Here is an 18,904-nt window from a genome sequence, read left to right on the forward strand (position 1 = left end):
CCTCTCTCGAGCTAGAGAAAGCGTCCCTGAAAGTATCACAGCGATTTGAGAAGGTTGCAAAAGTTTCGATTTGGTAACTTAGTCTGGAGGAGCCTCAGACGGTCGAATAGAGTCACGATCTGGCCGCGTCATTGCTTGGATGATGCATTGGGCCTGTCAGTAAGAGACGTTCTTCCCGATGACTTAGCAAATGCGATCGAGCGGCAGGACGGCGCCAACGTCAAACGGACACTGAGCCTCGGGTTCGACGACAAAGGTCCGCCAGCACTTGATGTCAAAGACGTATAAAACGTCGCGGTAGCGCCACGTCACGAGGCCACCCATGGCAGCCGACATGCGGTCCATGTACTGGCGACCGTTGACGACCCATTTTGCGAGGTTGGACGAGTAGACGCTTGTCGTATTGAGAAGAAGCGACGGCGCTGGTGCCAACGGAAGCTGCGGACGTCGTAGCCGCTCCACGAGCGCCAAAATAAGAACACACGCGAGGCAGAGACCGACGTCAATACTGACACGACTCCAATGGCCCAAATCAACGTGACCGCTGGTGCACACCAGCGCCAGATCCATGTCGACGTAGCTACAATGTCGGTGCACGTAAGCAATGTAGTGTTTCGGGACAGCAAACGTCCAGGCCGCTGCGACCACGCAGGCCGCGACCGAGCTCTTCCAGGCGTATGACGGCGTGTACTGTCGCGTGACGCAGCTCAAGAGATCGTTGGCGATGTACACCAGCCACGTGAGCTCGGACGACGCAAGAAGCGTCGGGAACCACCCGAGCGGCAGCGCTAAAAAGCGCGCGCCGGCGCCAATGGCCTTGAGCTCCAGCGAAGGTGTGTTGAGCAGCCATAGCGCCGTGACGCCGCGCACCAATAGAAGTGTTCGGCCGATCCACGCGTGGCCAATGAGCCGGTTGATCGCAAATAGGTTCATGCCCTCAATGTGGCCACGGCATACGAAAATGGCATAATAGGCCGCGACGCCCGCGCCCGCCATGATGGCACCGGTGACGTACCGGACACATTGCTGACAGACGTACGAGAGGCGCGTCGGGATTGCGGCTTCGGTTAACGTGAGTGATGCCGGAGTCGTGTAGCGAGAGATGGCCGTGACCGTGCCGCCGTCGCCTTGGAACGAGACGACTTCGCGCTGGCCAATGACCCACGCAGTCACGTAGTTCCATCCAAAGAACGTCCAAGGTCGGTCGGAGGGGTCCAAAAGATTGATTCTGTACAGCTCCATGCTGCCGCTGCGGTTGATGTACTGCGTCATCTCGATCGAGAGGGCTTGCAGGTCGGCCTCGGCTGCCGTCGCGAGTGGACGAAAGCTGTCTCGGGCGTTCGTCAAGTGGTTGAGCATAAAGGCATAGGAGGCGGCGTAGATGGCCGCGCAGTTGGGCTCGGCGTACACGTCACTGGCGCAAAACAGGTCAAAGTCGAGACTTGGCTCGAGGCGGTGGACGGCGTCGAAAGCCGCAAGCGCAAAAACGAGCCCGGTCGTCGTCGGAGTTAGAAAGTCGAGGTATCGCCACGCGCACACCGTGTCGGCGCTAAAGAGCGTCAGGAGTGCGCCCGAGGGGCGGGATCCCGGGAGGTCGTTGCCGCACATAAGGTTACCCCCGACAAGACGCAGACTTGGGTCGTTCAAGAGGGTTCTTGGGAGCTGCCCAATGTATGTTTTGGCAGGCAGACTGAGAAACTCCGTCTGCGCCTCCACATTCAAGCTCGCTACGCTTCCGACCGCGTGCAAAACGTAGTCGTAGAGAGCTAGCAGCGACGGGGGGCAGCTCACGTACACCATGTCGACGGCGCCAAACGGCCCCAATGAGCTATGATACAGCGCCAAACCCGGGTTGAGAGGCGCATAGAGCGTTCGGTTTTCAAAGAGCAATTGTGCGCGTGTCGCATTTGTAAAGGCAAACTTGGGACTACTGCGGAGGAGCGACAAGCCGCCGATGCTGGTTGCATTGTTGGCGACGGCCCAGAGGTCGCTGGCGAGACCCCAGTACATGCGATGGGACGTCTGGCGATCGAGGTGCAGAACGCCTTTGCGCTCACTGATGGGCAGCGTGTACGGAAGGCCGAACGGCGTAGTGATGACCATCGCGTCACTTAGCCCCGTGTCTTTGTAGTTTTGCCATTGCAGCAAAAACACCGAGATGCCATACGCCTTCCAAACGTCGACTTCCTCGGGTACAGACAGCAGATTCGATTGAACAAGCTGCAGCCAGCGACGGCCCGTCACAGTCGCCGCCAAGTCGTTGCCGATACCGACATCGAACGAAGTGCCCCAGCACGAGCGCCACGTCGTCCAGTCCTGTACATTGCGCAGACTCGTCTCGAGGTACCGGGCGCCGTTGTGCTGGCTCGCCGTACATCGTACTTGCCGCTGGCGAGTGCTGGCCATTTCCCACGTTCGATCCAGGTCCAGCCAGCAGTACTGCGTAAACATCCACGGCAGCTGACACGGGTCCATGGCTCGGAGTCCCAGCACGAGCTCCTGCAGCGGCGCGGAGGCGTTGAAGAGGTACCGTCGCGCCATCGTGGGGTACCACGTGACAGTCGTAGCAGACGAGTTGTACGACTGGAGCGGGTCGCCAAACATCGGGTCGTGCAGTGCGAGGGTGGCGTCAGTGGACGTGAGGAGCTGCCGGTTGAACGTATTGGCGAGAAAAGCGTGCATGCCGGTGGAATTGAAGCCGGGCCAGCCAAAGTCGTTGCCTAGCGCTGTCTCCAAGACGCTGAGGTACGCAGTGTTGCTCCAGAGCGTCACGCCAATGTACGAGAGACCGACAAAGCGCAAAAGCCGCTGCACAGACTTGCGGCGGAGCACAGAAGGTGCGGTCGTCGCTGCGCGCGAGGCCGTCGACGGGGCGCTGAACGGCAGCACGGTTACGCGGGCATGAGCCGCCGACGCCAGCGCAGTGCCGTCCGACGGCAAAGCCAGCCAGAGCTTGAGATCAAATACGTAGGTGTGGTCTCGCCACGCTAGAGGCACGAGACCACACATGACGGCGGTGACCATGCTCACTTGGTGGCCCGTCGCTGTGACGTGGAGAGGGGCCATTTGGGGCAGCATGGCGCTGGGGCGGAGCATCGGTCCCTGCGTCGAGCTCCGTTGTCGCCAGATTGACCACGCAAAGGACGCGACAATGACGGCCCCGACGACCGCAGTCACGACGACGCTTCGATGAAAGCTGCCAGCGCGAACGGTTCCACTAGCGCAGTACGTCGTTTGATCCATATTGATGGCGTAGCACTGTCGGTCGAGGGACGCGGAGGGCGTAATGGGCGCCACTTGGTCGATCAAAACGAGCACGAACCACCCCATGAACGCAATCGGGAGCTCGAGCCAGGCGTCGCTCAGTGGCATCAGCACATCGTGGGCCACATGTGCGAGCCAGAGAGTTTCCAGCGCAAGCAAGCTCGATATCCAGATCGAACGTGGCGCTAGCACGAGGCGTGTCAAGCCATGGGTCGAAGCGTCAAGTGGCGCCGTGGCCAAGCACAGTATGGCCGCGACGCTTCGAAATACCAAGAGGTTGCGACTCACCCACACGGACGCCACCAAAGGCGTGAAGCGCAGCCAATCGTAGCCCGCGCTGCTGCTGCAACAGCGCAGGCCGAAGAGCAGCACCGCGAGGGCGGCCAATGTGCTCGATGTGACTGTCGCTAGATACCAGAGGTACGGTCCAAACGCTGCGGGCGGCGCCATCGGGTCGGCGGCCACGGCGTCGTACAAGGTCGAGACGAGTGTGTGGGTGCCCTCGTCGCCTTGGAACGAGACGACTTCGCGAAAGTTAGTCGCCCAGTCGTAGAGGTACATAGCGCCGAGAAACACAAAATCGGGCGCCAACAGAAGCTGCTGGTCGATCGTGATGGCAGCTTGGTTGGTGCTCAAGATTTGGAGGAGTCCTATCTGCAGCGCCGCCAACTCCGATAGCAGCGAAGGATCGAGAGGCGGAGGCGACATTGCTGCGTAGAGCGTCGTGGCGTCGGCAAGAAGCCGCTCGCACGCCTGCGGAGCACCGGGGAATGGCGCGCAGACGTCGGTCGCCGAGACCGAGCCGCCAAGCAGCCAGAGTGCAAAGGCGGCGTTGAAGCCGTGCCACTCGAGCGTCAACGGCGTCTGGCTGCTGCAAATGTCATCGAACCCAAAGGTTTGCTGCACAAAGCTCTGGGGTGTCCCCGTCGTGCACATTGGGTTGCCCGAGACAAAACGTAGTTGCGGATTTGCCCAGCGGCGTGGCGTCGGGTAGAGACTCTCACGGGCCATATCGATCGCTGGCAGCGACGATACAGCGACCAAATGTGCGTTGATGGCGGCTTGAAAGGTTGCGACGGCAGCGACCAAGCTATGGGGCGGCGGCATCCACTTGGCGTCGATGCTGCCGAGTGAGCCGATCATGTCGTGGATGGCTTGCTGTGCCGGTCGCAGTGGGAGGCCCTGTGCATACGCCTCGATCTGGCTGACGTCAATGTCGCCAAAGTAGTTGGTCGTGCCTCGCACGAGACTTTGGTTGAGTCCAATCGCGTACAAGTCGTTGTAGAGAAGGTTGTAGAGCACTTTGGTCGTCCGGAACGTCCAGCGATTGGTCGTTGGCATCGTCTTGAGCGGCAAGAGCAAGCTTTGGCCGAGCGCCGTCTCGACTTGAACTGTCTCCAACACGCCAATGCGGATGCCGGTGCCGTACTGCAGCGTGTAGCGGTTGAGCCCGAACGACGTCCAGAGCGCCACTTCATCCGACTCTGCGGTCCACACGTGCGTCTGCAGCGCCGAGAGCCACGCGGCACCGGGTGCCCCGCTTCTCGCGATCGGGTGGGCGATCGCAGACAAAAAGAGCCCTTGCGTCGCCTCCAGAAAGCCGTTGAAATCGATGTTGCGGAGCACTGTCTCGAGGTGCACGGCGCCGTTGGTGGCTTCCGTCTGCTTGCACCGCGCCTGGCGCTTCACAGTGTACGCGAGCTCGTACGTTTTGTTGAGATCGGCCCAGCAGTAGGGCGAGACCATCATGACGACTTGAGTCGCGGCCAGTCGGCGGAGACCGCGCACGCCATCCAAGAGGCGCGTGAGCTCTTGGTACATGATGAGGCGCGGATACGCCGGGCTCACGCCTTGCAGCAACGGCACGTAGGCAGCTTGGGGCGCGACTACGTCAACTGCGCCGATCCCCGTGACGGCGAGCCGGTGGTTAAGTGCAGCGACAAGGACTGGTACCGCAGTGCCAAAGTTGGGAACGAGGAAGTCCGTCTCGAGGTACGAGGCAAAGACAAGGAGGGCGTAGACGCCGAGTCCCACTGCAACGACGACAGAGAGCATTCCGCCGATCTCGAGGAGAAAAGGCAAACGAAGCGACGGAGGCGGATCATTCATCGTCTTGGGCAGCACATGGATCGAGGACGTTGCGGTCGACGATCCCGCATACACGCGCATCTGCGAGCGCTGGCTTTTCGCATCACTGGACATGGAGGCTAGTAGCAAACTGCGTTTCGCGAGCCCTTTCGGTTGTCGTTTCGCTTGGTTTCATATCTGGATAGAAAGGCTCTGGGCACAAATAGACGCCGTCGAAACGAGCGCCGTCGCCATTGGTGTTTCCCTTATTATACACGACTAGAACAACATTCTTCCCACAACTTGTATCAAGGGACACGGCAATTTTAACACGAGGTTACTCAGTAAATAGCCTCGTTTTCATTCTAGTAGAATGTACAAAATATTTAGCTCGACCTGATGAGTTGGAGCGCGCGGGCCAGGTGATGCGCCGACGGATGCAACGCCGTTGCCGCTTGATGGCTTCGTCGGCCACCGAGAGGCGGTCGCCTTTAGCGAGAGCGCTGAGCCAGCTCGCTGTGGGGCTTGAGCGAGGGCAATTCTTTGGCAACCCCAATCTCAAACGACGTGCCCGGCACGACTCAAAAGTGGGCCAGCTGACATTTCTCAAAATCGCCTCCAAGTAGGCTGCACCATTGCTGCTGACCTGAGCCCGACACCGCGCTTGACGGGCGATGGAGTTAGGCGCCTCAATCTGTCGATCAAAGTCGAGCCAGCATAGCGACTGAATCGTAAGGTCTTACCCAAGCATGTTGACCACCGAAAAGAACTCGTGCTACCCAATCTTGCAGTCGTTGCTCCACTGCAGCTGGAAGCGCGCAATCTGGTGTCCAGTACGCTGCTTCGTTTTCGAGAGACTGGTACACGCTCCGGTAGAGTCTGTACCACACACAGCCTTCTGGCGTCCCCACAATCGCGTCGCGCCACCAAACTCAAAGCTAGCGCCATAGATGGCGTCCCAGTTGAGGTTGTGGAGGCACGCCTCAAGGTACACGGCGCCATTGTCGGTCATTGTAGCAGCGCATCGTCAACTGCGACGCCGTTTCGCAAGGTCGCGGATCGCGAAACGTCCGACGACGAATCGCATGGCGTCGGTGCTGCGGGAGACGGCGGCGCACGCGGCCAAGGCCAAGAAGCCGCTCTCGGACCTCAACCAGATTCGTCAAGCGGTGCGTCGACCGCCATTCTCCGCTTCATTTCTTAGGCTACACTAGATCAAGGGTCTGCAAAAGGACGCGGCCGAGCAGCTGCAGCTCGAGATGGAGTCGCAAGCGACGTTTGCGTACTTGAGCTCGCAGCTGCAGGCGCTCAAGCAGGCGTTTGAGACGCTCTCGGACGTGCTCATGGCCGAGGCAAGTCAGCATCCCAAGTCTGCTCATCGAGCGAGCACGTAGGTGGACGGTGTGCGCAAGAACACCAGCAAACGGCTCGAGACGCTCGAAAATCAAGTCGACAAGCAAAAGGAGCTCACTCTTGGTGCCCAGCGCGAGCTGGAGCAGGCCAAGCGCGCGTGGGACGTCTGGAGCTTGAAAGAGCGGTGCGCAAATTGCTATAAGATCGTAGATTTGCAACTGTGGACTAGGGACTGGGCCAAGGACCATGAGATTCTCAAAGCGAGCCACAGCCACAACATTGAGTGGATGCAAGCGCTTCAGCGCGACGTCATGGAGACCAAAGACCGCGTGCACGAGCTTCGGCACGACCACGCGACACGAGCCAAACGTATACTTTTTCTAGTCGATTGAGATTGAGATTGAGATTGACGTGGTAGACATGGCCGACGAGGCCTCGGACTTGCGCATCCTGTGGCAAAAGCAAGTCGAGAGTCTTCAGGCGCAGCTCGCGGGTTTTGAGGCGTCGGCCGCCACGCACGCCCGCGAAACCAAGATCCACGCGCAGCAGCGGCTCGACGACCTCGCCATGATGGAGCAGGCAGTCACAACCCTCTCGGGCCACCACACACGCCTCGCGCAAACCCTCGATGAGGGTCTCCAGCACCTCCAGGTACCCTCCAACCCCAATACGATCCATCGTTACACTACATGCAGAGCGAAGTGGGTCTTGTGACGCGACGCACCGAGGCAAGTGAGCAGCGCGTTCACAGCAACACGACGCAGCTCGAGCAGGTGCGCGGGAAGCTCTTCGTCATGGAGCGGGACCAGAGCCAGCGCATGGAGAGCATTAGCACCATGTTTTCGGTAATGCTTTGCGATCGTCTGAAGCGTAAAATGGAGTGCATTTGTCCTAGGTAGTGGCTGACGCGATGGCCAAAGCTTAGGCCGAGTTCATGTCGAGCGAGAGCTGCTGCACCGACTTGATGAACGTGTCGACGTGCTCAGGGCTAAAGTCGGGTGCGCAGCCGTGGCCGAGGTTGGCCACATAGCCTTGCGTGCCAAACTTGGTCAGCATCTTCCCCACCTACAATAGTTGTTGTGAATTCCTCAAGTATCAAATTATCAATTCATGCCTCGGCGCGAATGACCTCGGGGGCCGCGTAAATCGCCGACGAGTCGAGGTTGCCCTGAAGCGACACGCGGCCGTCGACTTGAGCGCTACGCAGGTCGCGTCTTAGCCACTAAGATTTGACAGTGGTTTCGAGTACCGGACGGTCGCGGGGTCGCTCTGCCAGTCGAGGCTGAGGCAGTCGTACTTGGTGTGCGAGAGCTTCTCATACGCGTACTGCGTGCCCTTGGAGAAGCCGACGAGCGGCACGGTCGCGGGCACAGCCGCACGCACGCGCTCGGCAATCTAGTCATCTGAGTTAGAGAGAACGATGAATACGGAGCAACCTCGGCCAGGTAGGGAAAAGCAAACTCGTAGTAGTGCTCCTGCGTCAAGAACTCGGCGCCGACGCTCTCAAAGATCTGCAGCGCCTGCGCGCCGGCCTCGTACTGCGCGATGAGGTAGCGCACGCACACGTCGGTGATGGCCGCGAGCGCTTCGTGGGCGGCTTCCGGGTACTAGGAGCGCATGAGACGACACGTTTGAGAGAGAATGTGTAGTGTAATACCTTGTACAGGAACGTCTTGACCTTGTCCTTGGTGCGCGAGCCGCCGCCTTCGACCATGTAGGTGAAGAGCGTGAAGGGCGCGCCCGAGAAGCCGATGAGCGGGACCTGGCCCTTGATTTCCTGGCGCGCGAGGTTGATGGCGTCCATGAGGTAGCCGAGCGTCGCTTCAATGTCGGGCTTGATCACGAGGCGCTTGAGATCCTCCGGCGTGCGCAGCGGCTGCGGCAGCACGGGGCCAACGCCCGACTTCATTACGACCTCCATGCCCATGGCCTGCGGTACGACGAGGATGTCGCAAAAGATGATGACGGCGTCCGTGTTGTAGCGGCGCAGCGGCTGGAGCGAAACCTCGACCGCGAGCTCCGGCACTTGGCACATCTAGTGCAAATGGTCCGTGAGAGCTTACTAATGCAGCCAAGTACCGTGAAGAAGTCGTAGCCGGCGCTGCGCAGCGCGCGGAACTCGGGCAAGTGGCGGCCGGCCTGGCGCATGCACCACACGGGCACGCGCTCGGTCTTCTGGCCGAGGTACGCGCGCACGAGCAGGTCGTTCTTGAGGCGCGGCAGCTGGTCGAGCGGCAGGCGCTTGATGGGCGTGCGCTTCATCGGGTACGGGCGCTCGGCCTTCTGGCGCTGGCGCAGGACGATCATGGCGACGGCGGCCGCGACGACGGCGAGAAGCGGGACCACAGCTTTCGCCATCTCTTCAAGAATGAACGAAGCACCACGAAAACGAATCCACTCGTTCCCACACTATTGACGGTGCGTTGTAAATGGTGTATTGTGGATACCTGCAAGTGGCCGGTGATTGACTCATTTAGCGTAGCACATCAGTATTTTCACACACTATTTATGACGAATCGGTGATGGTGTATCGTGGATGTCTGCAAGTGACCGGTGATTGGCTCATTGCTCGTGACACGCTGGACGTGGCGCCAGTCGCAGGTGGCGCCAAACCTGCTCGATCGGACGAGGGCGAGAAGGACAGCTTGTCGAAAGTAGTCCGAGCAAGTGGGTTTCAGAAAAAGCAAGTTGCAGACTTTTGTTCTGTGGTGAATTTGGTGATAGTCCACTGATTCTGGGTTGATATTTCGACATGATTTCGGGGATATTCACTTACTACGCTCAAGAATAGCAAAAATATATGTGGTGTGGTTCTTGTCGCGAGAAGGTGCAGTTGACGTTGGCCAAGAAAGCCCTTTCGTCGTCCGAGAGGTCGATCGTGTCGAGATATTGTCCCGAAATCTCCCTACGCATCGTGCAATCTTGAGGGTAAGCGAACGTAAGTACTAGTACTAAAGTACAGAGTCTTGAGCGCCTGGAGGCCAAAGTCCTCTTTAGGAATCCAGCGGACGCCGGCCTTGCACAGCACAAGCGTTTCAACGAATGGCGGAAACACATGTTCCTGGATCGACAGCTTGACGTTCTCGATCCACGTACCAGGATAAATGGATTCTTGAGACTGCTTTGAGAGAGAAGACGTACAAGGACGTTAGCGACGACTTGGTCAAGGCGCCGTCGAGGAGCGTGAGCCGGTGTTTTTCGTCGTTGTAGTTTTTGAGCTCCCTAACCAAAGATTCAATAGTCTCTGCCGGTTGAAGGGTGGCTACAGCTCGGTGATGTTGTCGGCGCGGTAGTCCTCGACGATACGGACCGGCTCTGCGCGACCAAACGAGCCCGACACGCCGCGGATCCCGATGACGTACGAGCCGTTGCGGGCCCACGTGTTGGTGAGGCACTGGAGCGTGCACCCGGCCTCGGGCGCCTCGACGCACGTGCCCAGCGACGACGGTTGGCACGTAAAGTCGTCATACTTGCTCGGGTAATAGACGCAGCTCTGGGCCTTAACGCCGTCTTGGAGCGGGCAAATGTCACCGCAGAGCTCGGCGCTGGACGTTAGAGCATGGCCATCCGGACAAGCGAGCGCTGTCGCAAGCATTGACGCGAACAAGGCAATGCTGGTGCGCATGATGGATCACAATTGAGGTTGCAGTTGTCGAGCACCAGCTTTTGTTCGGTCGAAGAGACCAGACGATGCGGATTCTCGAAGCTTTTTCGATCGCCCCGTAGAGCATTCATGTGCCACTTATGTTGTTTCTAATATGCAAGCTAAAATTGTGGTAGGTCATTAGCTTCCGCGTTCTACATTGTAGTGCTTTGCCTTGTTCAGACGTGTGCAATGCACTTGGCTTGACGTTGTTGAGCGGCGTGCGATGCGGCGGATGCCTCTACGTCCGTATTTTACTAGGAATTAAGTGTATGTCGTTGGTATATTGGTGGCACCGCGACGAGAGCGAATAGACAAGTTCAAATGGTTACATCATGCAAACACAGCTAGCCAAACGTGCAGTTGACGTTGCGGACGAACGCCGCTTCTTCCTTGCTCAGCCACGACGTGTCGAGAAACTGGCCCGAGATTTCCCTAGTACATTGCTTAGCCCATGGAACGCAACCATAGTAATGTACAGTGTTTCGAGCTGAGTGAGCGTAAAGACCTCCTTGGGGATGCGGCGGAGACCTGTCTTGCGCAGCACGAGCGAGCGCAAGTGCGGCGGAAAGACGTTCTTCTGAAGCGCCAAGTCGACGTTCTCAATGCGCCTAGGCACGGCATCGATCCTCGGCGAGGACAACCGGCGACTCGTACAAAGACGTCAGTGAAGAGCGGTTGAAGGCGCCGTCGAGGAGCGTCAAGGGGTATTTTTCGCTGTTGTAGTTGGTCAAAACCCTAACCCCAACCGACAAATAAACATTTTGCGGACAGACAGAGGCACGTACAGCTCAGAGATGCTGTCGGCGCGATAGTCCTGGACAAACCGGACCGGCTCGGCGCGACCGAACGAGCCGGTGGTGCCACGGAGCCCGATGGCGTACGAGCCGTTCTGGGCCCACGAGTTGCTGAGGCACTTGACCGCGCCGCTGCCATCCGGTCTCGCGACGCACTGCCCGAGCGACGACGGCTCACACGGGAAATCGGTTAGGATCGAGGGGTACGAGACGCAGCTTTGGGCCGTCCCCGACGCCTGCACCGGGCACACGTTGCCGCACAAGCCCGGCGACGACGTGAGAACGTGTTGCGTTGGCCACGTCAAGGCCAGAACGGTCGCGAGAGAGAGAAGCATGGCCAAACGTACACTGAGCTCCTTCCTCCACATAGTTGCTACACGAGTCGAGGACGCAAATCCGAACAAAACCGAAGCTTCGATTGTCTAGGCGCACGCAAATGTATTCCGACTACGACTGCATCGGAAGCGAGATGGCTTGCTTGAGCTTCATGGCGGTGTGGACCGTCAAGATCGCCGAGCGCAACGACCGGCGCGAGTTGAGTTTCCGCAGCTCCGTCATGGCGGTTGTCAGCGGCACGTACACCTGCGGTGCATGCGTCGTGAACCACGCGTCTTGCAGCAGCGTGTGCGCTGACGCCCTACACGCTTAGCATTCGCAAGTCGGTCAGGAAGAGAGCGAGATAGTACCGCTCCGAGGGTACCACCACGAGCATGCGGGCGACAAAGGCCTTGGCACTCGGAGAGATGAGGTCCCAGTGCGGCGACGGGAACGCGTAGGCGCCGGCCTTGATCATGCGAAACATCTTTGCGGGATTCTTGTCGAAAAACGGCAAAAAGCCGCAAAGCAGCGCGTACGTGATGACGCCGATGGACCAAATGTCGACCGCCTTGTCGTACGGCGCCTTGGTCGAGACGAGCACTTCGGGCGCGACGTAGGCCGGTGACCCGCACATGGTCGTGAGGTACGCGTCGTCCTTGGCCAGGCCAAAGTCGGCAATCTTGATGACGGCGTCGTCGCCGCGGGAGCTCAAGAGGATGTTTTCCGGCTACGCCGTGCTCAAACTCAAATTCAACGTTGAGAATGGATCACCTTGAGGTCACGGTGGACAATGTGCATGTCGTGACAATACGCGACCGCTTCGAGGAGCGCGCGGACAACGTTCTTGGCCTCAAGCTCCGTGTACACCGTCTGAGTGTTGAGTTAGTCAATCGAGTAGTCAATGTATAGTGTACCTTGTCGACGATGCGGTCAAAGAGGTCGCCGCCTTCCATGAGGTCGGTGACGATGTAGCCGCAGTTCTCTTCGAGGAAGAAGGCGTGGCACCGGATCACGTGCGGGTGGTTGAGCTGCTTGAGGATCGAGACCTCGCGCTGGATGCTCACGAGGTCCATGGCCGAGACTTGCTTGAGGTCCAAGCACTTGACAGCAACGGTGGCACCCGTCGCGACGTGCGTGCCCCGGCGCACGACCGAGAAGGCGCCTTCACCGATCTTGGGCCCGAGCGTGTACGCGGCCGCGAAGCGCGTGCAGGCCATGACCTGCGCCTTCTTGGCCTTGAGCGGCGCGAGGTCGTCGACGGACTTGCCGCGCACGTCGCTGCCGGGGCACTGGACCGAGAGGTTGCAGCCCATATTGCTCCTGCTGCCAAGATGCCAAAGATCATCCGGTTGGGCTAATTTTGGATGGCCTTTCTCATGGGCTTGGCTTGGCGCACGCAACCTGAACGTGGCCCAGCAGAGGCGCCGCATGCACATCGACAGCACGACCAGTGGACTTGCTGGTCCTCTTTCTATTTGATTGCACGTATGGGGGCGGTGCTACGAGCGGTCCATGGCGGCGACGTCGTGCCGGTATTGGTATGATCAAATTGCGTGATTCTAGATGAGGGTGGTCGGTACGAAAAAGGGGTGCTCTCACCACCCCTTCTGGATTGCATCGAATCTCGCAGTAGCTTGAGCATGAACCAAGGCCATGACGACGACGCGACAGCAGACGCGCGCTGGCACAATCGGCTCGGCGCGCTCCTGAGCGCCAGCGGCAAGTACGCCAAGGCCGTCGCCCACTTTGAAGCGGCGGTGCGCCTGGACCCGACGTACGCGGCCGCGCACTACAACCTTGGGAATGCGCTCGTCTTCACGCGGCGCCAGGCCAACGACGACGAGGCGCCGCAAAGCGCGGTGGACCACTTTCGCCTCGCGATTGCGCATCAGCCGACCTTTCCCGACGCCCACGTCAACCTCGCCGCGCAGCTCTACGCGCTGGGCGACTGCGACGCCGCCCTGCTGCACGCTCGGACTGCGATTCAGCAGGATCCGACCAACGCCCACGGCTACTACAATCTCAACACGATCTACCGCGCGCTAGGCCAACAAAAAATGGCCATTGAGCTCTGCTGGGCGCGCGTCCAAGCTCTTGTGGGCGAAAGCATCGAGCGGCCACCGACCGAGCCCGTGTACTGGCCGTCATCGCCGCCCTCGACCATCTCGATCGCCTGCGTCAAGTGGGGCACCAAATACGGACCCGACTATGTCAACAAGCTCTACTTGGGTATCCAGCGTCATTTGGCAGCGCCATTTCACTTCTACTGCCTCACGGACGACGCCAATGGCTTGCTTCCACGTACGTCCTTGAATGCGCAGTGTGTTTAGTTGCTTCATCGTAATCGTAGAGATCCTCGTACACCCGCTCCAGTCGGGCTTTGTCGGCTGGTGGAATAAAGCGCAGCTTTTTGCCCCCGACTTTCCCGCCACCGGTACGAAAGCCATTGGCGCGCGCTCACCAGGGCGACCGAGTAGGCCGCGTTGTATACATTGACCTCGACACGGTCCTCGTCGGCGACCTTACGCCCCTCTGCTCGGTACGCTATTTCGTCTGTAGCGCATATCCAGGGTGGTGCAGTATGCAGGGCTCTTCGGTGTGCTTGGCACGGACGACATGCGCAACGAGCGGCGGCGCGGGGGCATCAACAGCAGCGTCATGATCTGGACTGCTGGCTCGCACGCGCACGTGTTTACGCTCCTCGCATCCCACGCAGCTGCGGTCCACCAGTGCATCTACAAGTTTGACCATTGGCTCGAAATGGTCTTGTACGAGCGCCACTACGACGAACTGCAGGTACTGAAATGTAGATCTTAGCGCGCCATTGGTGCTGATGTATTGGATCTAGCTTTTGTACCCGGGGCACATTGTCGAGTACATGCAGGCGTGCCAGACGACGTGCCCCGGTGCAGCGCGGCTCGTGTGCTTTCCGTTGGAGCCCAAGCCGCATTCCGCGCCTGCGCCGTGGATTCGGGAGCACTGGGTGTGAATTGCGATCTTTTTGTCCGGATAATGTATTTCATCCGGATTCTATGTGTTTTATTGCCGTTTTACTTGTGCTTTGTATACTGAGAGAATAAACTGCAAAACCTCTCACATATAATTTTATTTGTATCGAATGTCGGGGTCTGAAGATCGCCCCGCAATTCGATTTGCGGTCAGAAGACGAGAAGCGATGTTCCGGAACCAGTATGACACGGACGTGACGGTGTGGAGCCCCCAAGGCCACCTCCACCAGATCGACTACGCCATGGAGGCCGTCAAGCAGGGTTCGGCCTGCCTCGGCCTGCGCTCTGCCACCCACGTCGTCCTCGCCGGCATCAAGCGCGTCAACGCCGAGCAGCTCGCGGACCCGCAGAAGAAGCTCTTTGAGATCGACTCGCACATGGGCATGGCCATCGCCGGCTTGACCGCCGACGCGCGCTCGCTTGCGCGCTTCATGCGCACCGAGTGCCTCAACCACAAGTTCGTCTACGGCAGCGCGCTGCCCGTGGCGCGCCTCGTGGCCGACGTCGCCGACAAGAAGCAAGAATGCACACAGTCGTACGTGCGCCGCCCGTACGGCGTGGGCCTCCTCGTCGCCGGTGTTGACGTACGCTCGACGGCCCGAAGCGTACGCTCATGCACTCTGCCCTGTAGAAAAACGGCCCGCACCTCTTCCAGACGTGCCCGTCGGGCAACTACTACGAGTACAACGCGATCGCGATCGGCGCGCGCTCGCAGTCGGCGCGGACATACTTGGAGAAGCACTTTGAGACGTTCCCGAACAGTACGACTCCGCCATCTTGGTCGTGACATGTATCAACCATTGATAGGCTCCAAGGACGACTTGATCAAGCACGCGCTGCAGGGCATCCGCGGTTGCCTCGAAGGCAGCCAGGTACGACCCAACTATCTGCGAAGCCTGTTGCGCATGGAGGCCATGTATAGGAACTCTCGGCGTCCAACGTTACGATTGCGGTTGTCGGCGCCGACCAAAAGTTCATCTTGATCGAAGGCGCAGACTTGCAGCCTTATGTACGTCCTTCTGCATGCTCGCGCAGCGCTCAAATGTGCATGTAGATTGATGCGGTCGAGGTCTCTGAGATCTCGGAAGACGCGCCCATGTAAAGCGCGCTCCGACAATCGACGACGGCCAACGGCAAGCACCAGTAGTAGATGCGATGGTGTGTTGACTGCTTAAATACGCTATGATGCTTTGGCCTCGTCCTTCTCGACCTTGTGCCACTTGACGCCCCAGCGGTCGTACAGCTCGTTGGTCGTGGCCGCGCCGACGTGCGACTTACGCCGGTAGCGCAAGGCCTTGTGCAGCAGCGCTGCGTTGCTGTGCGTGGCCGGGTCCTGGTCCAGCGCAGCCTGCATCTTGGCGATCGTCCGGTCGAAGCGGACCTTCGTCGCCTCCTCAGAGTAGCGCAGGTGCAGCGTCGGTCGCTTCGCCGCCATGAGGCCAATTCGAGACTGAAAGATCGCAAGCTCAAAAATAGAGACGTTGGCGATTGGTCGATAAAGTCATCCGCGCGGCCTACGATTGGCGGAAACACACTGATCATGATGCGATTGGTGGAAACCGTCGACGTTGGCCGCTGCCCAATGAAAACGCCGGATTTTAAACGCCGATCTTGGAAGCGCAACCCTTCCGAGTTGAAGGGGCAGGGGGAGATGGCGGGGTGCTGACGAGCTAGCATGACGCGTCATCACTTTGCATGACGAGTCCTTCCTGCGCTCTCGCGCAGCCACGTCATCAGCCTGAGTGAGTAGAGAGAGTATGAAGGAGGTACCTCTTGGCCTGGACGTTGGCCGAAAATAGGCCCTAGGGACATCACGTAGGATCTTCAGGGGGGCTGTAGGGATATATCCCGTAGGATCTTCGCAGAGGCTCCTCGCCGATGAACAGGGAAGTCATGAAGCTTCCTCGGAGGCGCAGGCGTTTCAGCGTCGCGATCCCCCGGCAAGTTTTTTAGAGTTTTTGGATTCTCTTAAGTGCGGCTCGTACTTGACGTGATGATTATGACCCAACGGGAAGCGTACTTTACCGGGCTCCATTTCAAGTCCCCAAGCCAAGCCAAGATGGTGCTGTACGTGGCCGACGACGACGACCGCGATGGACCCTGCGACGTCGACATGGGTGAGCCCGTCGAGGGCATGGCCGACTGGCGCCGCCAGCTCCACGCCCACGATAGCATCGACGTCCAGAACGTCTTTGGCACCTGGTGCGCCGCCATGCTCCTCGAGGTACAATGACAACGTCGAGGCATGGCGCCTTATGCAGCGTAGGCGACGTCATCATCCGTGCGTGTGCGCTTCCACAACATGAACCCGGCGTGGGACGCGTGGTATCCCAAGCACTCGCGCTGCCTTGCGCCGTCCTCGACCAAGGTGCGTTGACCTCTGCGTCGCTGCTGGATCTTGCTCTCACTAGGCCAGCAACGATGCACTGCCGTTCACGACGGCGCAGACCGTCGACCTCTGCTTGCACACCGAGTGGAAGAGTGCGAACGTGCTGCGCGTCCGCACCGACGAGGTCTTTGTGCGCGTGGCCAACCAAGGTGCCACGCTGCTTGCACTGCACTGGCTTCAGCCTACTGTTCTAGAGCGATGGGTGCCGTTCCAGCCGTCCTGGCTCGCGCCGCAGGGCTGCCACACGGCCGCGCCTGTCTTGGAGCATCCGGTCCCGCACACGCGCCGCGCCGTCACCACCGGATCGTCCTTTGACACGTACTGCGCAGCGCTAGCCCAGCACGAGCTTGCCCTCGTGCCGGTGCCTGGCGACGGCAACTGCCTCTTCCGCGCCATTAGCCACCAGGTACGGCTCTCTCGACGCTGCTTCCTATGCATGTATCTAGATATATGGCGACGACCAGTTTCACGCCGTCGTGCGCGCGAGCTGCCTGGACTACATGGAGGCCGCGCAAGCCTACTTTGAGCCGTTTGTCCTTGGCGACATGCCGGCGTTTCTGCGCTACGTAGCGCACAAGCGGACGCTGGGGGTCTGGGGCGACGACCCGGAGCTCCAAGCGCTCTGCGAGCTCTACGACCGGCCGCTCTACGTGTTTGTGTATGACCCGCGCGTCGGCGCCAAAGTGCTGCGGACGTTCCACGAAGCGTCGACCAACCCGCGTCCGCCGATGCGGTACCCCCTACGCTCTGTTGCCCTATTCCTATCGCTGGTGTAGCGTGAGCTTTTACGGCGGCGGGCACTACGACTCGGTCGTGCACCGGGGTACGCACGCCACGCACCTTCTGCGGTAAATATGTCGGCGTCGTCTCTTTGCTCCTGCGAGCGTAGAGACCCGCCGGGGACGTACGAGCGACGGCGTCTCGCTGACATGCAGCGCCACCTCGCAGAGGAGCACGACGCGCTCGAGGTTGATTACCTTTTGGTATTTGTCAACTTAGAAACTGACGTGTAGCGCTCGCGCCTCGAGTTTCACGGCCAGAGCTCGCTCGAAGACGCGTTCGCAGCGTCATTGGCCGCGTACGAAGCCCACGTCGCGTCGTCCGTCGAGGCGAGTGACGTCGCTACGGTCCAAGCCGAGAGCGAGCGTGATGCCCTCCAGGTACTTGGAAAAATGCGTCGTTGTCTCACGGTTTGTGCACAGGCGTCACTGTTGAGCAGCGTGCAAGCCGAGTCGGAGCAGGACCTCCTGCAGCAAGCTCTCCAAGCGTCTCTCCAAGACGCGCCTACTGTCGGTGGTGATGTCGACTTCCACGGCTCATCCTGCTTAGGCCATCAAGAGCGACCAAGATGACGACGAAGCCCTCCTTGCGGTGGCACTGCAAGCATCGCTCGAGCCCGCAGCGTCACTGGACCCAGTACGTTGCGAATCGAGAAGAAGGAGTAGCTGCTCATAACTGACTAGTACGAGGAAGCACTGCGACGTGCGCTCTCCGAGTCGACGGCACACTTGGCTGCTGACGACGACGACGACGACGCGCTCCAGCTCGCGATCCAGCAGTCGCTGCTGTAGCCCAAGAAACGCACAAGCTATTACGTATATGCAAGTTGTCACTCGATGGTGACCGAGGTGTTTTTGAGGATCTTGATGTTGTACACAAGGCTCGTCACGTCGCTGAGGACACCGTCGATGAGGTGGATGTTGGCGTCGCCGTCCTGGACGACCATGTACGAAGTCTCACGGAGGTCGTCGTTGCCGACCGACGGGTCCCGTGCCGGCGGCGCCTTGTCGCTGGTCAAGGACCGTGTCGTCGCCTTGCTCTTGACCGCGATGATTGTTTGCTTCTTCTGCCGGAGCTCCTTCTCTGGCAGCCCAAAGCACGTGAGATGACTCATGAAGAACCACTGGAGCGTGCTGAGGCGACGCGCGCGGCAGAGGAGAAGGGCACCGCCCGCCTTGCCCTCGGCCTCGACTTCGATGCCGTCGAGGTAGTCGCAGACGATCGACGACGAATTGTAAATCGCTTGGCGCGCGAGCGAGTGCTTCCGCAGCAGCTTCCAATGTTT

At 59.5% G+C, this 18,904-nt stretch overlaps 11 protein-coding genes across 11 annotated transcripts in view; 4 read left to right on the forward strand and 7 right to left on the reverse strand.

Moving 5' to 3' along the window:
• Window positions 1–44: 44 nt before the first annotated feature.
• Window positions 45–5,476, reverse strand: SDRG_03665 (hypothetical protein). The gene has a single exon (XM_008609302.1). The coding sequence runs from the start codon at window positions 5,464–5,466 to the stop codon at window positions 184–186; it is 5,283 nt and encodes a 1,760-aa protein (XP_008607524.1). The 5' UTR covers window positions 5,467–5,476; the 3' UTR covers window positions 45–183.
• An 805-nt stretch (window positions 5,477–6,281) lies between these two features.
• SDRG_03666 (hypothetical protein) lies at window positions 6,282–7,609 on the forward strand (the record flags this gene model as incomplete). Its single annotated transcript, XM_008609303.1, has 7 exons — window positions 6,282–6,500; window positions 6,546–6,683; window positions 6,726–6,868; window positions 6,914–7,053; window positions 7,103–7,335; window positions 7,380–7,529; window positions 7,580–7,609. 7 exons carry the CDS (start codon window positions 6,282–6,284, stop codon window positions 7,607–7,609), a joined length of 1,053 nt encoding a protein of 350 aa, XP_008607525.1.
• On the reverse strand, window positions 7,606–9,042 carry SDRG_03667 (uroporphyrinogen decarboxylase; the record flags this gene model as incomplete). The annotated part of the gene is made up of 6 exons (XM_008609304.1): window positions 7,606–7,749; window positions 7,799–7,883; window positions 7,934–8,079; window positions 8,121–8,291; window positions 8,342–8,719; window positions 8,764–9,042. 6 exons carry the CDS (start codon window positions 9,040–9,042, stop codon window positions 7,606–7,608), a joined length of 1,203 nt encoding a protein of 400 aa, XP_008607526.1.
• Window positions 9,043–9,465: 423 nt separating this feature from the next.
• On the reverse strand, window positions 9,466–10,309 carry SDRG_03668 (hypothetical protein; the record flags this gene model as incomplete). Its single annotated transcript, XM_008609305.1, has 4 exons — window positions 9,466–9,589; window positions 9,645–9,766; window positions 9,822–9,906; window positions 9,951–10,309. 4 exons carry the CDS (start codon window positions 10,307–10,309, stop codon window positions 9,466–9,468), a joined length of 690 nt encoding a protein of 229 aa, XP_008607527.1.
• A 365-nt stretch (window positions 10,310–10,674) lies between these two features.
• SDRG_03669 (hypothetical protein) lies at window positions 10,675–11,459 on the reverse strand (the record flags this gene model as incomplete). Its single annotated transcript, XM_008609306.1, has 4 exons — window positions 10,675–10,762; window positions 10,807–10,938; window positions 10,985–11,065; window positions 11,116–11,459. The coding sequence occupies 4 exons, from the start codon at window positions 11,457–11,459 to the stop codon at window positions 10,675–10,677; spliced, it is 645 nt and encodes a 214-aa protein (XP_008607528.1).
• Window positions 11,460–11,519: 60 nt separating this feature from the next.
• Window positions 11,520–12,757, reverse strand: SDRG_03670 (CAMK protein kinase; the record flags this gene model as incomplete). Its single annotated transcript, XM_008609307.1, has 4 exons — window positions 11,520–11,761; window positions 11,811–12,169; window positions 12,214–12,312; window positions 12,357–12,757. Coding segments are annotated over 4 exons (1,049 nt in total), but the record flags the coding sequence as incomplete, so codon positions are not given.
• A 311-nt stretch (window positions 12,758–13,068) lies between these two features.
• Window positions 13,069–14,489, forward strand: SDRG_03671 (hypothetical protein). Its single transcript, XM_008609308.1, has 5 exons — window positions 13,069–13,743; window positions 13,793–13,876; window positions 13,920–13,981; window positions 14,023–14,238; window positions 14,291–14,489. Exons 1-5 carry the CDS (start codon window positions 13,083–13,085, stop codon window positions 14,429–14,431), a joined length of 1,164 nt encoding a protein of 387 aa, XP_008607530.1. The 5' UTR covers window positions 13,069–13,082; the 3' UTR covers window positions 14,432–14,489.
• A 109-nt stretch (window positions 14,490–14,598) lies between these two features.
• Window positions 14,599–15,652, forward strand: SDRG_03672 (20S proteasome subunit alpha 6). The gene is made up of 5 exons (XM_008609309.1): window positions 14,599–15,034; window positions 15,082–15,211; window positions 15,258–15,322; window positions 15,373–15,459; window positions 15,505–15,652. Exons 1-5 carry the CDS (start codon window positions 14,618–14,620, stop codon window positions 15,550–15,552), a joined length of 747 nt encoding a protein of 248 aa, XP_008607531.1. The 5' UTR covers window positions 14,599–14,617; the 3' UTR covers window positions 15,553–15,652.
• Window positions 15,631–15,885, reverse strand: SDRG_03673 (hypothetical protein; the record flags this gene model as incomplete). The annotated part of the gene is made up of 2 exons (XM_008609310.1): window positions 15,631–15,783; window positions 15,832–15,885. 2 exons carry the CDS (start codon window positions 15,883–15,885, stop codon window positions 15,631–15,633), a joined length of 207 nt encoding a protein of 68 aa, XP_008607532.1.
• Window positions 15,886–16,484: 599 nt separating this feature from the next.
• SDRG_03674 (hypothetical protein) lies at window positions 16,485–18,480 on the forward strand. Its single transcript, XM_008609311.1, has 11 exons — window positions 16,485–16,674; window positions 16,717–16,818; window positions 16,862–16,988; window positions 17,034–17,245; window positions 17,286–17,572; window positions 17,616–17,687; window positions 17,729–17,807; window positions 17,853–17,999; window positions 18,042–18,128; window positions 18,169–18,255; window positions 18,303–18,480. Exons 1-11 carry the CDS (start codon window positions 16,510–16,512, stop codon window positions 18,408–18,410), a joined length of 1,473 nt encoding a protein of 490 aa, XP_008607533.1. The 5' UTR covers window positions 16,485–16,509; the 3' UTR covers window positions 18,411–18,480.
• SDRG_03675 (hypothetical protein) overlaps window positions 18,413–18,904 on the reverse strand; it is a gene marked incomplete at its 5' end in the record, with an annotated part of 3,890 nt that continues 3,398 nt past the window's right edge. Inside the window, one exon of the mRNA XM_008609312.1 lies at window positions 18,413–18,880. Coding sequence (XP_008607534.1) covers window positions 18,449–18,880 — 432 coding nt within the window. The 3' untranslated portion in view covers window positions 18,413–18,448. The remainder of the gene's footprint in view (window positions 18,881–18,904) is intronic.

This window comes from Saprolegnia diclina, assembly GCF_000281045.1.
Source record: "Saprolegnia diclina VS20 unplaced genomic scaffold supercont1.9, whole genome shotgun sequence".
Taxonomy (NCBI): domain Eukaryota; phylum Oomycota; class Saprolegniomycetes; order Saprolegniales; family Saprolegniaceae; genus Saprolegnia; species Saprolegnia diclina.

Coding starts and splice junctions, on each gene's coding strand:
- SDRG_03674 (XM_008609311.1), top strand. CDS start 16,510: ATGGTGCTGTACGTGGCCGACGACGACGACCGCGATGGACCCTGCGAC. Junction 16,989..17,033: donor TGTGCGCGTGGCCAACCAAG/GTGCCACGCTGC, acceptor CTACTGTTCTAG/AGCGATGGGTGCCGTTCCAG. Junction 18,256..18,302: donor CCGCAGCGTCACTGGACCCA/GTACGTTGCGAA, acceptor ATAACTGACTAG/TACGAGGAAGCACTGCGACG.
- SDRG_03665 (XM_008609302.1), bottom strand. CDS start 5,466: ATGTCCAGTGATGCGAAAAGCCAGCGCTCGCAGATGCGCGTGTATGCG.
- SDRG_03672 (XM_008609309.1), top strand. CDS start 14,618: ATGTTCCGGAACCAGTATGACACGGACGTGACGGTGTGGAGCCCCCAA. Junction 15,212..15,257: donor CTTTGAGACGTTCCCGAACA/GTACGACTCCGC, acceptor AACCATTGATAG/GCTCCAAGGACGACTTGATC. Junction 15,460..15,504: donor GCGCAGACTTGCAGCCTTAT/GTACGTCCTTCT, acceptor ATGTGCATGTAG/ATTGATGCGGTCGAGGTCTC.
- SDRG_03671 (XM_008609308.1), top strand. CDS start 13,083: ATGAACCAAGGCCATGACGACGACGCGACAGCAGACGCGCGCTGGCAC. Junction 13,744..13,792: donor CGCCAATGGCTTGCTTCCAC/GTACGTCCTTGA, acceptor TCGTAATCGTAG/AGATCCTCGTACACCCGCTC. Junction 13,982..14,022: donor ACCTTACGCCCCTCTGCTCG/GTACGCTATTTC, acceptor AGGGTGGTGCAG/TATGCAGGGCTCTTCGGTGT.